The sequence below is a fragment of the Chiloscyllium plagiosum genome, unplaced genomic scaffold (genome assembly GCF_037043375.1).
Source record: "Chiloscyllium plagiosum isolate Xiang-an unplaced genomic scaffold, Cpla_swu_hap1 HiC_scaffold_31, whole genome shotgun sequence".
NCBI lineage: Eukaryota > Metazoa > Chordata > Chondrichthyes > Orectolobiformes > Hemiscylliidae > Chiloscyllium > Chiloscyllium plagiosum.
Window position 1 is genome coordinate 28,609,263 of NW_028270169.1, and position 14,526 is coordinate 28,623,788.

At 41.5% G+C, this 14,526-nt stretch overlaps 1 protein-coding gene across 2 annotated transcripts in view; it reads right to left on the reverse strand.

The window, feature by feature from the left end:
- Positions 1-14,526, reverse strand: part of LOC122564039 (membrane-associated phosphatidylinositol transfer protein 3) — a 440,972-nt gene that overhangs the window by 242,784 nt on the left and 183,662 nt on the right. For both annotated transcript variants that reach the window (XM_087977378.1, XM_043718505.2), the window contains 2 exons: positions 13,041-13,117; positions 10,696-10,916 (listed from right to left, as the gene is read on the reverse strand). In XM_087977378.1, coding sequence (XP_087833504.1) covers positions 10,696-10,916; positions 13,041-13,117 — 298 coding nt within the window. The remainder of the gene's footprint in view (positions 1-10,695; positions 10,917-13,040; positions 13,118-14,526) is intronic.

The following is a 14,526-nucleotide window of genomic DNA, read 5'->3' on the forward strand; positions in this document are numbered from 1 at the left end:
TAGTGCATTAGGAATTGACAATGTTCTTGTGTTTTGTAGCTTTATCTTTCATGAAGGGGCTATTATTATTAAAGCTATTGATGAATTTGTGTAAATTTAATTCTGTGAGAGTCCAATATCACTGAGATCATCAGTATTTTCCTTTCATTTTTCTGTTTTTTTGGTTTGGAACTGTGAGTTGATGTTCAAATTTGGCCTGAAAAGATAATACAGGCTAATTACTGCTCTAAGGATACTGCTCAGGCACTGGCACTGCTTGGATGTTGAATCGATCAATCAAGGGAGGGCCAATGGTGACTAGCCAATCACTGCAAAATGTTTAAAAAAAAGAAAAAAAAACAAAGAGTGAAATGACTCTCACTGGGTTTTTGGGCAGGAGGCAGTTTTTATATTACAATCTGCCAAACTGGAAACCTGTTTTGTTTTTGTTCTCTCCAGTTATCAACTTGTTGAAAGTTCTGAGAAAAGAAGGCATCTGTAAGAAATAAGTTAAAAGTCTCAAGAGGCTTGCAGAAGCCATTTGCATTGACTGGTGACTTTGAGCAAAATATACTATTGTACATACCTATAATGCAACCCATCATCAAAGAAGTTATGAAATGGTAATCAAACTGGAGATTTTGATTCTTTTATTTTCTGTTAATTTATCCCTTAATTGTGTCTGTCTGTCTCTTGTTGTGTGGGCATTACTTTCAAAGAAGGTTGAAAATAGATCATAGATTTTAGACTGCCTTTTAGTTTATCTATATTCTGCTAAAATGTCATTATTAATAACAAATTGCTTTTCTTTGTTGAAGTTATAAACTTGATTTGTAAGATCTATTATTCATAAGGTCTGGTTAGAAAATGGAATGATTGAGAGTAATTGCACATTTTAATTTTACTGTGCAGGGAATCCAGTGATAGTAGTCGATTTGGTTTGGCTTGCTACCCTTGGATCATTATAAATGTTGAGGCACTGTTGTTACCCAACTGCATTGTCCAATAAATGAGCTATTGGAAGTGCAATAGGTGCCCCTGAAAATAAAAGAGTAGAAATTAAAATCACCCTCAAAAGAAATCTCAAGACCAATCAAAACAAAATTAATTTTATGATGAAAGCAAAAGTTCTGTGGATGCTGGAGATTTGAAATTGAATCATAAAGTGCTGGAGAAACTTGGTACATCTGGGGGCAGCACCTGTGGATACAGACGTAAAATGGACGTCGAATTCGTACAACTTTTCTACTGAACTAAAGAGGCTGGAAAATGATGGTGTTTATGCCGTTGACAAAGGGGGAGGAGAAGCAAGTGAAACAGATGGAGAGGATGCCCAAGCAAAAACCAAAGGCAGTGACAATGGTAGTAGAGGAGAGATATAGATACAAACTAAGTGTTAATAGTCACTGTTAAAATGGGTCATTTTTGCTGAGACCAAATCCACACAAACAAGACACTTAATTTTTGCCCTAGATTACAAGATATGTAACTGGTGTATGGAGAATTGGAGTTGTGTTTACTGATGTCACAGTCAAATGAGCCCAAAATTTATTGCCCAGTGAGCTAATCTGATGGTAGCCTGAATTCCACTCTCCTGCCTGTCACCATAACATTCAACTCTCTTGTAGATCAAATGCATTGTGACTGGAATGCACCCTGGCTTTAATTACAGTGCCCATAGAACAATGTGTCCACTGTCAATGGCACCTGATACATGGAGAAGCCTGCTGTCCTGGCATCATTCCATCTGATCCTCTCTGTAAACCGAGATTGTGTATCACCCCCTCTCTTTTCAGACAATGTACTGCTCACCCTTGTATAACAGTGAACAACAGATTGAAAGATGCTGGATCTGTTTTAGCTTGGAAGGAGCCCATTTGAGGAATTTCAGGACCATGGTATTCTTCACAACCAATGGCAATTCTACTCTTACCCTCTTCTGAGACTGCACAAGGTGCAATTTTCAATGGAGACATTGCTAGATAAACAGCAACACAATACATCACTCTTCTAAGAGGATGACTCATACTGGACTTGCAATGTTAATTCTGTTTCTCTCTCCACAGATGCTGTCAGACCTGCTAGGTCTCTCCAGCATTTGCAGCAATATAACACAAACTGATCCTTACTGAAGCTGCAATAGAAGAATTGTTCCTTGAAGAGCCATGATCGATATCTCCAATTTGTCTTCCTCTGTGTCACCTCTGCTCATTCTCCCTGACACGTTGCAGGCCATGGAGGAGAGAATGAGGATGAGCATGATCTGTGCTGAACCCTTGAAGTGAAACTTCCAAGAACCACGGTCCTCAACAGATGTCACGTCACCAAATCGTTCTGGTACACATGCCATGCACCAGCACTATTGACCTTACCAAACTGGCATCTGCACGGTACACAGAAGTATGAATGTGTAGCACAAACCCTATTTCAAACACAGAACAATACTGAAAGCAGCACTCAAAGTGCAGGCACTATGAAGCATATTTTGCGAGATGATTTTCAAAAGTGCAGACTGACAATCATAACAGAAGTGTAAAGAGTCCTGTCTGTAGAAAGGTGCATTAATATTTTCAAGGATTTTGCAAGAAGTAAAGAGAAAATATAAGCTTTACATACTACTACAACTACTTAGAATAGAATTTATAAATTGCAAAGAAAATAAACAGGACAGTAGGAAGCCTTTCATCTGACTGGCCAGGTGTCAAACTGGTGTTAAGGATCAAATGAACATGAATCAGACAGTTTCAATAATGGGTTGTTGACCAATAACACAAACTGGGCAGCAAGTTGAAAATCAACCCTGGAGAGATGATTGTTTGAATAGAAGATTCTATAATCATTGCATGCCTTGGCATCCCACAGAGTCTATTTACCAGGAAGTATAAAACATCATTCACAATAAGCACAAAATTGGTTGACACACTGCTGCATAAATTGAACATTATCCAAAATGTTTACAACTCAAAAGCTAAAATGTAAGGTATTACAAATCAAGGCTTTGGAAGTACAGACATAAAAAAATCTGCATGGAACTTTTCATCTCATGTGCATTATCTTCAGTTTCAATGCACCACAAAACTCAACAAAAGCTTATAAGAACAAAATGATTAATAAATTAATGCCCAATCTTTGAACACAGACAGCATTTGATAGGTAGCATGGGTTTAGAATAACAACTGCATCCAAACAATAACCAGTGTTTGCAACAATGCTGATATCACAGCCAGTGAACCATTGCAGCCATAATGATATCCTCCCTGCCTAAGTTCAGATGAATATAAAGGAAAAGGGTTTCCCATACACCTGTGTAACTGGAATCCAATAATGTACTGACCCCATTACATTATTGTAACTGTCTTGTATATGTGAATTTGGGTTGTGTAATTCTCTCTGGGCTTGAATGCAGTATTCAACAATATACTGTTTTCACTCTAAATAAATTGCTGGACTTCATAAACAGGGTTTGGGGAAATACACCACTGAATTATTAAAATACATTATTAAAAGACAGGAAAAGAAATTTAAATACCACCTTTGTTACGGACAGACGAGGTCAGCAGTAAACATAATACAATTCACCGCTCCCTCTTGTCCATGTAATCAGGTTAATGCTGGTTCTCTGGAATTCAATGATATATACAGCACAGTGGTTAGCACTGCTGCCTCACAGCACCAAAGACCCAGGTTCAATTCCCACCTCAGGCAATTGTCTGTGTAGAATTTTCACGTTCTCCCTGTGTCTGCATGGGTTTCCTCCCACAGGCCAAAAATGTGCAGGTTAGGTGAATTGGCCATGCTAAATTGCCCATAGTGTTAGGTGAAGGGGTAAATGTATGGGAATGGTACTGGGTGGGTTGCTCTTCAGAGGGTCAGTGTGGACTTGTTGAGCCGAAGGGCCTGTTTCCAAACGGTAAGTAATCTAATCTTTTAAAAAAAAAGCAATTTTTCTGAATTGACCCGTACTCGTTCACCCTCAATGCAAATTATAGAAGATAAGCATCTATTTACAGTAGTTTCTTTTTTTAAAAAAAACTTTTGATAAAATCCATTCATATAAACAGAAACAAGTCACTCTCATCCTGAGTTTATGCTTGCCATTGTAAATAATATTTAACCAGTTTTGTGTTAGATATTCCCGGAAATAACAATACATTCCCTGGATGGGATTATACTATAAAATGGTATATATTCCTGATGGTGGGCTCGTCATCAAAATTAAAGTAAAAGGTCTGGATTGAATGCACGCCACCAAAAACATCAACCTTTCTCATCCTTTACGGTGCCAAGATTCCTGCTGCCTATTTCAAGCACTTGTCTTCATCTCAGATTTAAACCACTCTTTCCCTTCCCTTTTTAATCTCTACCTTTGCAGACAGACTGGCAGCTGTCAGGCCCATTAACCCTGAGGCCTCAATATACAGAAATGTAGCAATGATCCTGTTGTTCTCAGCAGCACTTGGTTCTAAAAATAGCTCAGTGGAAGCAAAGTTACATTCTTGAAAGAATCAGCAGAAAATGTGTGGAGACAGGGGAACATGCAGTGATCCTATCAGATATGACGCTAAAACATTTCTCCTTCATCATATGGAATTAAAGATTTCAGAAGCTATTTCTAGCTTTCTTCTGTACAGAAGCATAAAATTCAAAAACCAGACAAGGGAGAAATACATTTATTTTATTATTTTGGCATCAAAGATCTCATTCACATCTTTAAAAGTGCAAGTCTATGTTGTTGTAATTAAGGAAGGTGGTAATGTCACTGGGCTGTTCCTCCCCTCCAGGGATAAGGTTTCAGATCCCACCACGGCAGTTGTGAAAATTTAAATTTGCTAATAAAGTCTGGAATTCAAATGATGACCAGGAAAATGTCTTTGATTGCTGTAAAAACCTATTTGGTTCATCAAATTCTCCGAGGGAAGGAAATCTGTTGTCCTATCCTAGTCTGGTCTACATGTGATCCCAGATCCACAGCAATGTGGTTGACTCTTAACTGCTGTCTGAAATTTCCTTAGCAAGCCATTCAGTTCAAAGGCAATTAGGGAAGGACAATAATTACTGGTTTTGCCAGTGAAATGGAAATATGCTTTGAACAAAACCTCTCCAGGCAAAACCATTCAGAAATTCCATGTGTATTTATTAGTACTTCACTTCACTAACACTTAACACCTACAGCTTGTCATGACTGACTTTCCACAGCTGAATCAAGACATTAATTTTGCCTTATCACTCCTGAAATGCTCTTAGTTTAATCTCAGAATGGGGAAACCTTCAAACGTAATAATGTTATCCTCAGATGTTACTATTTTCCTGTTACATGTGTATAAAATGCTATATTTTAAGATCACATAAACGAACAATAATACAGGGCTCTTTGCATCAAAATGGTAATGTCCATACCTCTGGGCCATGAGGTTCAGTCCCAGCGGCGTGTAATAATATTTCTGAACAGGTTGATTAGAAAAAAAATACAATTTACTTTCAAAAATAAAGGCACTGAATGCTCTTCCTGGTAGAAGAATTGATTCTGGTTCGTTCTGTATTCAATACTGCAAAGCTTTCATATTTTAACTTAGAGACTAGGCACCTAACGAGGGCAAGAACACAGGCCCGACGCTGCTCCTAGCACTAGTCCTGACCAAAACACAGTTGCCCTCCGCCCAATTTGAGCACATCAATCTCAACCAAACCTTGGCAGGCCTCCAAGTGTAGTTACTGGGCCCTGGTGTATCCCTTTGCACCAGCCCTGTGCCCAACACACTAACAAAGATTTGGGACAGGAATTGACCTTTCACCCCTTTAGCCGGCCGCACCATCCAATTCAATTATGGCAGGTCTGTTTCTTTTTTGCTCTGTATCCCTTGACCCCAAATCTAATAAAAATCAGTCAGTCAATCTCACTCTTGCAAGTCTAAAATACTCCCCCATATCCACAGCCTGCTGGGTGTGTGGGGGTAAGAGTTCAGGATTTCTACCAATGTCTCCGTGACAATGTGAGGATAAAGGACCTGAATGGAATGATGTGGTTGATAGATGAAGCTAAAATGAAAAAGGCTATCTAATCTGTGTTAAATGAAGATTGAAAAAATGCACTAGTTATTTTAGTATTTCAATTTATGAGTTATGTAGATTTAATTCACATCTTGCAAACACTTCCCCAGCCCAAATATTGATTTTTGTGCTGTAATTCTTTTTTACAAATGCTTTTACAAGATGTGGGCATCGCTGACAAGATCGGCATTTGTTGTCAATCCCTAATTGCCCTTGAATTCCGAGGCATGCTCAGCCATTTCAGAGGGCACTTCAGAAAAATCTGCTTGATGAGAGTCTCGAGTCCCACGTTGACTATGCCAGGTAAACTTGGCAGGTTTCCTTTCCTAAAGGACACTAGTGAAACAGCTGGGTTTTAACAATTGTTGGGGGTTTCATAATCACCATTACTGAAACTGGCTTCCAATTTCAGATTATAAATCAATTGAATTCCAATTCCATTGTTTGGATTTGAAGTGAAATCCCAAGACCATTAGCCTAGGTTGCTGGGTGACTAGTCCAGAGACATTACTATAACATTATTGCCTTCCTAATTTGACCAGCAAATTAAAAAAATCCATAAAATCAGATGGTTCAATATACTGGAGACTATGTTTACTCATAACAAGTCCACAATTGAAGAAATATTGGGTGGAATGCTTAGGGGTCTGCAACAACATGGGCGACAATGAGATGTGTGGCAGAATCAAGTCACAAATGGTGTGCAGCACAAATGTCATGAGCAACGTGGTGAGATTCTCACTAGACAGCAGCCAGATCCTGACTGCCAGTCATTATTGATCGTTGCCTTGTTAATGCCACAACGTAACTCTTCATATTCATAGTCCCATCATACCAAAACTCAAACAAGCTGATGTCAGGAAAACACATCACAAAAACCAAAGCACGTTCCTCATGGATGTAGCTTGCCACCTACTCCAAACCACTGCCACCACCATGTTGGCGGCCGACATAATCTTAGGACATGATCGGTGGCACTCACCAAACACATTCCTCCTCCCCAGTCATTTGTACCTGCCAAGGAGAAAGTAAGGACTGCAGATGCTAGAGATCAGAGCTGAAAATGTGTTGCTGGAAAAGCGCAGCAGGTCAGGCAGCATCCAAGGAGGAGAATCGACGTTTCGGGCATGAGCCCTTCTTCAGGAAAGAGGAAAGTGGGTCCAGCAGGCTAAGATAAAAGGTAGTGAGGAGGGACTTGGGGGAGGGGCGTTGGAAATGCGATAGGTGGAAGGAGGTTAAGGTGAGGGTGATAGGCCGGAGTGGGGGCAGAGAGGTCAGGAAGAAGATTACAGGTTAAGAAGGTGGTGCTGAGTTCGGAGATCAGAGCTGAAAATGTGTTGCTGGAAAAGCACAGCAGGTCAGGCGGAGATCAGAGCTGAAAATGTGTTGCTGGAAAAGCGCAGCAGGTCAGGCAGAGATCAGAGCTGCCAACCCAACAAGACCATCCTGGAACCTCTACCATTCCCTGCAGTGCCCTCTGGAAGCATTTCAGGGCACACCAGCAATAAGACTGAAACAGTGCAATGGGAATACTTTGAGTTCAGGGACAGTAGACAGTTTTCAGACTGCACTAGGCTGCATTTCAGGAATAGTTGTTTGATTCCTTAACTTTTGCTCACCTAACACTTAGCTGCTTGGTCATAGCCTACCTGCCTTGCCTTGCTGTGCCAGTCAATGCAGTCAATAAAGCAGGCAGCTTGCCTTGCTGCTGAGCATGCTCAGTTGAGGGACACACATCTTGGTGCACAGCAGTGTACGACATCAATCTCACACTGGCACCATGTATGCAGCAAACACACTGCACATGCAGCAAGCAGATGGCCATGTTTCCAACTCTAAAGGGAGCAGTCATCAATGATGTCCAAGGCAGCACTCAGTCAGGGGATCGGGGCACACTAGATCAAGGACAACATTGCGCTGTCTGAATTCCCGAGTGGCAAGTACAGAGGAGATTGGTGGTGCATGGTTCCACTTCCAGCTAGTGCCTCCTGGCACCACCTAGTCACCTCATGAGGAAGGAGTTCCTGCAGTCTGCACCAGGTTCCCTGACTCCATGCCTTCATTCCTGAGCTCCAGTGGATGAGGTGATGGAGTGTAGGTGTGTGGGTACCAGTCTAGCAGCCCCTGACACACTGAGCCTTGTTCACCAGGGCAGCTGCCAACCTGGCCATGGAGGCTGGCAGACAGTGACATGAATCGTTGCACTGCTGCAGATTCCAGGTAATGAGGGTCAGTGCCTCCCACATCCCTGTCTTCTGCTCCTGCTCCTCAGTGCGCATGTGATTACTGACACTACGGGGTCCTCTCCTGCTAGGGGCTGAGCAGGTGCCTAGTCTTTGACAGCCCTCCAAGGACCAGTGGCCTGAGGTGTTTCTTACTTGGTCAGCTGTGGAGGTACCATAGAGAGAACCATACTCTGTGCATACAGTGCCCACCAAGGTCTCTGCATCTGGGCAGCTGGGAGTGTAGGTGGCATCATTGCTGATACTTCATCCAAAGCTTCAGTACTCTAGTGTTGTGAGGTGCAGGAGGGAGGTTCTTCCATCACACTCGGCAGCTCCTCCACAGACTCTGCTGTGTCACCTGTAGGTAGGGGGGCATGAAGGTGTCATAGCTAGTGGTTGCAAGTGCTGTATGATGACTGAGACTGGCAGTTGGGTTCATAGGGAAGTAGTCAATTGGCAGGACATGCATGTCTCAGCATTCCCACAGAGACACAAGGGCCAGGATGCTTTCCTCATAGGGGTTGAGGACTCGGACATCAGGCCCTCTGCCCCCACATTCAGTAGCACAGCTATTAGAGCTTTACGTGTGAGGGAAAAGTGATGAGGTGTCCCAAAGGATTGCAGAGGCAACATCAACAGCATGAAGAGTCAGTGAGGGGTAGGAGTGGGTGAGGGAATGTACTGTAGACAACAGTGAGAGTAAAGGAGCATGAGCTTTGGAGAGAGAGAGATGGGCGACAGGGATTGAGTGAATGTGGGGTGGCAGAGAGATGATTGTAGCACTTAACTTGTCAGAGTGGAGAAAGTCATTGATGTTCTTTGTGCATTCTTTGGCTGCTCCCCCGCACCTTGGAGATGACACTGGCATCATCCGCCAGTCCCTGAGGAAGAGGACTCCTCTCCTTTGCACCAACATGTTCACCAGGACCTCCCTGTCAGAGAATTACGGCGCTATTTTCCCCACCTTCACCATGATCCAATTCTCTCCATCAATGAGCAGAGCAGCTTCGGAATGCTCACACTCCTCTGGGCGCACTGTAGCAATTTGAAGATGGTGCACGAACAAGTGATGCCAGTCGTGGTATCCGCAGAATGGAGAGTTGATTAAGGAAGGGCCCATGGAAAAAGGCGGAAACCGGGTGTGAGAGAGGCCACGTGGTGGGCTAGATAATAAATGCAGCGACTTTGCTAAGATATTGCGAAAAAACTCACCAGGCCTCACAGTGAAAAAACTCTCGCAAAAAAACTGATGCAACATTGACTTAACCAAAAGATTATTTGGACAAATTAATTCTGAACCTGCTTGGCCTGGATCATAGCAGGAGTAAACAGTTAGTCAGCTGGGCATATTTTTGATTCCAGTCATCAGTTTAATTCTTTTGTTTTCAGACTAAAACAATCGGGGTACATTCATGATAACCTTTGAATAAAGCTGAACACAAATGGAACTGAAAACAAAATGTTCATAATTTTCATCAGTATTTCACAGCAAAGGCAGAATGCAACAAGGGAACATCAAAAGAACAAATTACTATGAGACCTTCAACACCATTGTAAAAACAGGACAGTGAGGGCAGTTGTATCATGCCATGCATTGTAATTTCCTACTGCTCACACAAACTGTAGTCAATGGTCAGGAGCATAGTTGCATATCAGCTTATAAAACTATTCAAGTCATAGGCAGTGACTAATTCAACAACAACTTGTATTTACATAGAGCTGTTGGCAAAGTAAAACATCTCAAGATGTTTCACAGTTGTGTTGGCAAACAGAATTTGGCACTGAGCCTCATAAACACAGCATAGGTCACATTAGCATAGACACAGAGGTCCACTTTAAAGGAAGAGATGTAGAGGAAAAAGGAGGTGGAAATGGAGGTGGGGGAAATCAGTTCAGCTCAGGAGCAGGGTAATCACCAGAAGAACACTCCAAGGCATCTGCCAAAGGCCACCCACCTTGTATTCAGGGATCCCACAGGTCAAAATTCAAGCAAAATCTCAGTTATTTTATTCCTTTGTTTTTGACCAGTTATTCTGTTTACCAAAGGGTTTTGTCACTTCGAAAAATTGTAGGGTATCATGGGAGCTGTAAGTCAAATCCAAATCCACACTTTAACATTGCACAAAGTGCTGATTACTTCTGCGAGTTGAATACCCTCTCAGTGACGCTTTGTTCATTTTCTTATTTTTCATCTTATCCCACCTACGAACCTGATTAGCTCAAAGTCATCCAAATGTCACTTAAGAAAAATCTCTTTAAATATAATGAGGAAAGTCAATTAAACAAAAAAAAAAGCAAATACATTTGTATTTCCATTTATATCTAACACAAGATTAGAAACATCTTCCAGACAGCACTATTGAAAAACAACAGACTGTCTTTTATAATTAGATGCAACATGGCATAAAATGTTGTATTTAAATATATCTTGAGAGGTACTTACTTAGAAACCAGCGAAAAAGCCTCAGAGCAGATGGGAGGGCAGGGAACAAGTTTGATGAGAAAATGCCCTAGAGCTGCTGGAAAATGAGCCATGGTAACCTTTTCAAGAACTGACTGAAAAGTATTAACGTCAGCTGCCTTGGAGCTTTGGTCTCCTCCTCCAGTGTCCAGAATATTCCCTCCGTGAAGTATTAAGATAAGGACACGAATCTTGCACTTTTCCTGTTGAAACATACAAATCTGAGAAAAACTGCAACTACAAGCGAAAATGTCCAACTGACTTTACAAATATGATGCACTCAGTAGTCATTATTTGTAACCTCGAGTGAATAAACCATGACTCGTCGTACCTGGCTAATGCAGGTTTCCATTTCAACTTCATTATGAATGTATACATTGGGGAGGGGAAAACTTTAAACCCATATTTTTCAATAATATTCTTAGCCAAAAAACTCACCCCTTTCTTCTCCTGAAGATACTGATTCTTAGTCAAGTTTCCTTTCTTTGTGGAAATTATCAGCAGGTTATTCAAATTTTGAAGTAAATCTCCAACAGGGACTAGCATCCAATCCATTATTATAAATTATCACTTAACTTTGTGTTAGTTTATTTGTATGTACTCATGAAGGTGAAGATTTTAGGGCTAGGAGGCAGGGTAACTTCTATTTTGGTACCGCACCATTCCATGACTTGATTGCAACTTAGTGCTAAATCAGGACACCTTTGTCCTATGCTATACTCATCAGTAACTAATTGAAGGTGGCACTATTCAGTTGTTTTTAAAATCAATTCAATTATGTGATATAGGCTTTGCTGGCTGGTCAGCACTTGTTTGCCCATGCGTAGTCACCCTTGTGAAGGTGGTGGTCATCTGCCTTGTTGCATCACTGTAATCTACTTGGTGTAGGTAGACCCACAATGCTGTTAAGGAGGGAATTCCAGGATATTCACGCAACAACGCTGAAGGAACAGCAAAATAGTTCCAAGGCTGGGTGTTGAATGGCTAGGAAGGGAACTTGCATATGGTAGTGTTCCCATACATTTGCTGCCCTTGTCCTTTTAGATGGAAGTGGTAATGGGTTTGGAAGGTGCTGTCTGAGGATCTTTGGTGATTTTCTGCAGTGTATCTTGTAAATGATACACATTGCTGCTACTCAGCGTCAGTAATAGAGGAACTAAATGTTTGTGGTTGTGATGCCAATCAAGTGGTCAGCTTTGTCTTGGGTGGTGTCAAGCTTCTTGAAAGTTGTTGGAACTGCACCCATCCAGGGAGTATTTCATTACACGCCTGACTTGTGCCTTGTAGGTGGTGGACAGGTTTTGGGGAGTCATGGGTTTTGGACTCTCTTCAGGATTTGTAGACTTTGACCTCCTTCTGTTGTGAAATATTATATATTAGTCCCATTGAGATTCTAGTTAGTAGTAATCCCCAGGGATAGGAGGAGATTCAGTGATGGTAGTGCCACTAACTGCCACATGTTGATGGATGGATTTTCTGTCATTGGAAATGGGACTTCTGTTGAATGAATGTTACTTGCATTTTTGTCAAACCAAGTCTTGGTATTGCCCAGCTCTTGATGGATTTGGATATAGACAGCTTCAGTATCTGAGGAGTCATGAATAGAGCTAAACTTTGTGCAGCCATCAACTAAAATCCCCACCTCTGAAATTATAATGGACGGTAGCAGCTGAAGGTAGTTGGGCATTTTATGTGGAATCCTTACAATGACAAGCTAACCATTTTGTCTGAATTTTAACACTGTTGGCTCCTTTTGACCCCACATTCCCTCACTCATTATTTTAATATCAACTACACAATATCACCAATACAAAATCCTTACTGCTTGACTGAACACACTATACACATTCATATCATTGTTACTAACTCTACAATAAAAGATTAGATCACAATAGTCTTTGAAGTCATCATCTTTCAGAAATATGCTGTCTGCTAAACTTTAAAAAAACCCACAGAAATTTAGAGCACAGAGAGGCCATTTACATCATTGTATTGATGCTGGCTCATTGATGGATTAATTCAAAACTTACTGCTTATCCCGGTTTCTTCCTGCATCTCAAATGGATCCAGATTTCCCTTATGAAATAGCCTATGCATCAATCATTCCCTTTTGCAAAAGAATCCCTGTTCCACAAAGTATCAGTGTAAACAGTTATCTCCAAACCCCTTGCTTCAGTCCATTAGTGAGGACTTTAAAAAGGTTGACTCCCTTTTTTCAATTTTTTACAAAAACTTTTCATGAAGCACAACAGAGAGCCATCAAACTAACGTAGTGACACTATTTTTATCGAGTAAAACACATATTTCAGTCTTTTCATTATACTGACCTCCATGTCCTCCTGTCCTTCTATACTTCCTTGTGTGCGACATCCTTGTCTAATGATATTGTCACTGTACATATCACCTGCAAGGAAAAAAAAAGGCTCTTAGTTCTTATAACACAGTACCAATACGCTGGCTGCAATGTGGGCAATGAGGGTTGGGGAGGTGGTGCATTGGTGAGGGAAGAGAGAGAGAGAGAGACAGACAGACAGAGACAGAGACAGAGACAGAGAGAGACAGACAGAGACAGAGACAGAAACAGAGAGAAAAACAGACAGAAACAGAGACTGAGAGGGAGGGAGACAGTAGCCCAGTATAAAATCTGGTTGCTCCTCCAATCCACTGACTTAATCTCCATGAGCCCCAGGGGAATAAACTGCCTTATTGAGAGCATCACGGTTGCTATTGGGACTCTGAGATCTCTCAAGGTCATTTAATCACTGATCTGCTGTGTCTGGATTGGACATCATACCCCAAGAACTGCCTGTCAATGAAAGGCCAGCAGCCTTATCATACCAGCACGGGAGTGGTAGCCACTGCCGATATTGTTGTTAAGCCTCCCCAGGGGATCAGCAACGGATCGTCCAGAGACGGACAAGCAGCGATTAAGGAGGAGAGGAACTAGTGAGCAGGGGTGGCAGCAGCTGGCATTAAGGGCAAGGGGATGACAACCTGTATGCTCCCCTTTCCAATGTTAGGTGGCGCAATTGGACACAGCGTGCCTTTGAACAACGACATTTTCTGGAAGGCTATAATTGCAGAGCTGCCACCTTGAATGGCCTATTCCCTGCCTGCCACTGATTGAATACCAAACAGTAAAGGACCAAGCCCTGAACTTGTTAATGGGTTGAAGGCTGCCCTCAAGCCTGCTCTGCCTGGGCACAGCCAGAGGGAGATGGAATCTCCTGATCACACAGCTCAGCTCCAAGAGACATTAAATTTAACAGTTTGACTTAGCAGACAATTGGTACAAATGACTTAGCTGACTCATTTAAACCGTAAAGTCATCAGAGCCCATAAAACAATATACCATAATGCATTTAAAATAAAATTATCAAGTATAATGTTACTTTTGTGATTTCCATGTCAGGCTATTTATTTGTCATTCAAAATGTGTGCACCATAAATCTGAGTCTATTCAGCAGGTCACATGTTCTTCAAAATCATACTGGGGGAGTACTGTATTACTGTAAGGAGCAGTTTTCAAACGAGTCACCAAACTACAGGTCTGTCTGCTCAGACAGATGTAAAAATCCCATTGGCACTTTTGGAAGAAGAGTATAATATCATGCATATAAAATCAAAGAATAGATTGTTCCCACCTCTTCCCTTGGACAAAATCGAGAACAATGTCAGCAGTTATAAATGTAACAAATAATAGCACCCGGTGCAATCAAATGTGCATTGTTCATGTCTCACTTCATACGAGCGTAGTAATTCAACAAATGCCTTCAATACGGACAAAAGAAATGGCCTTCCAAATAGAGGGTG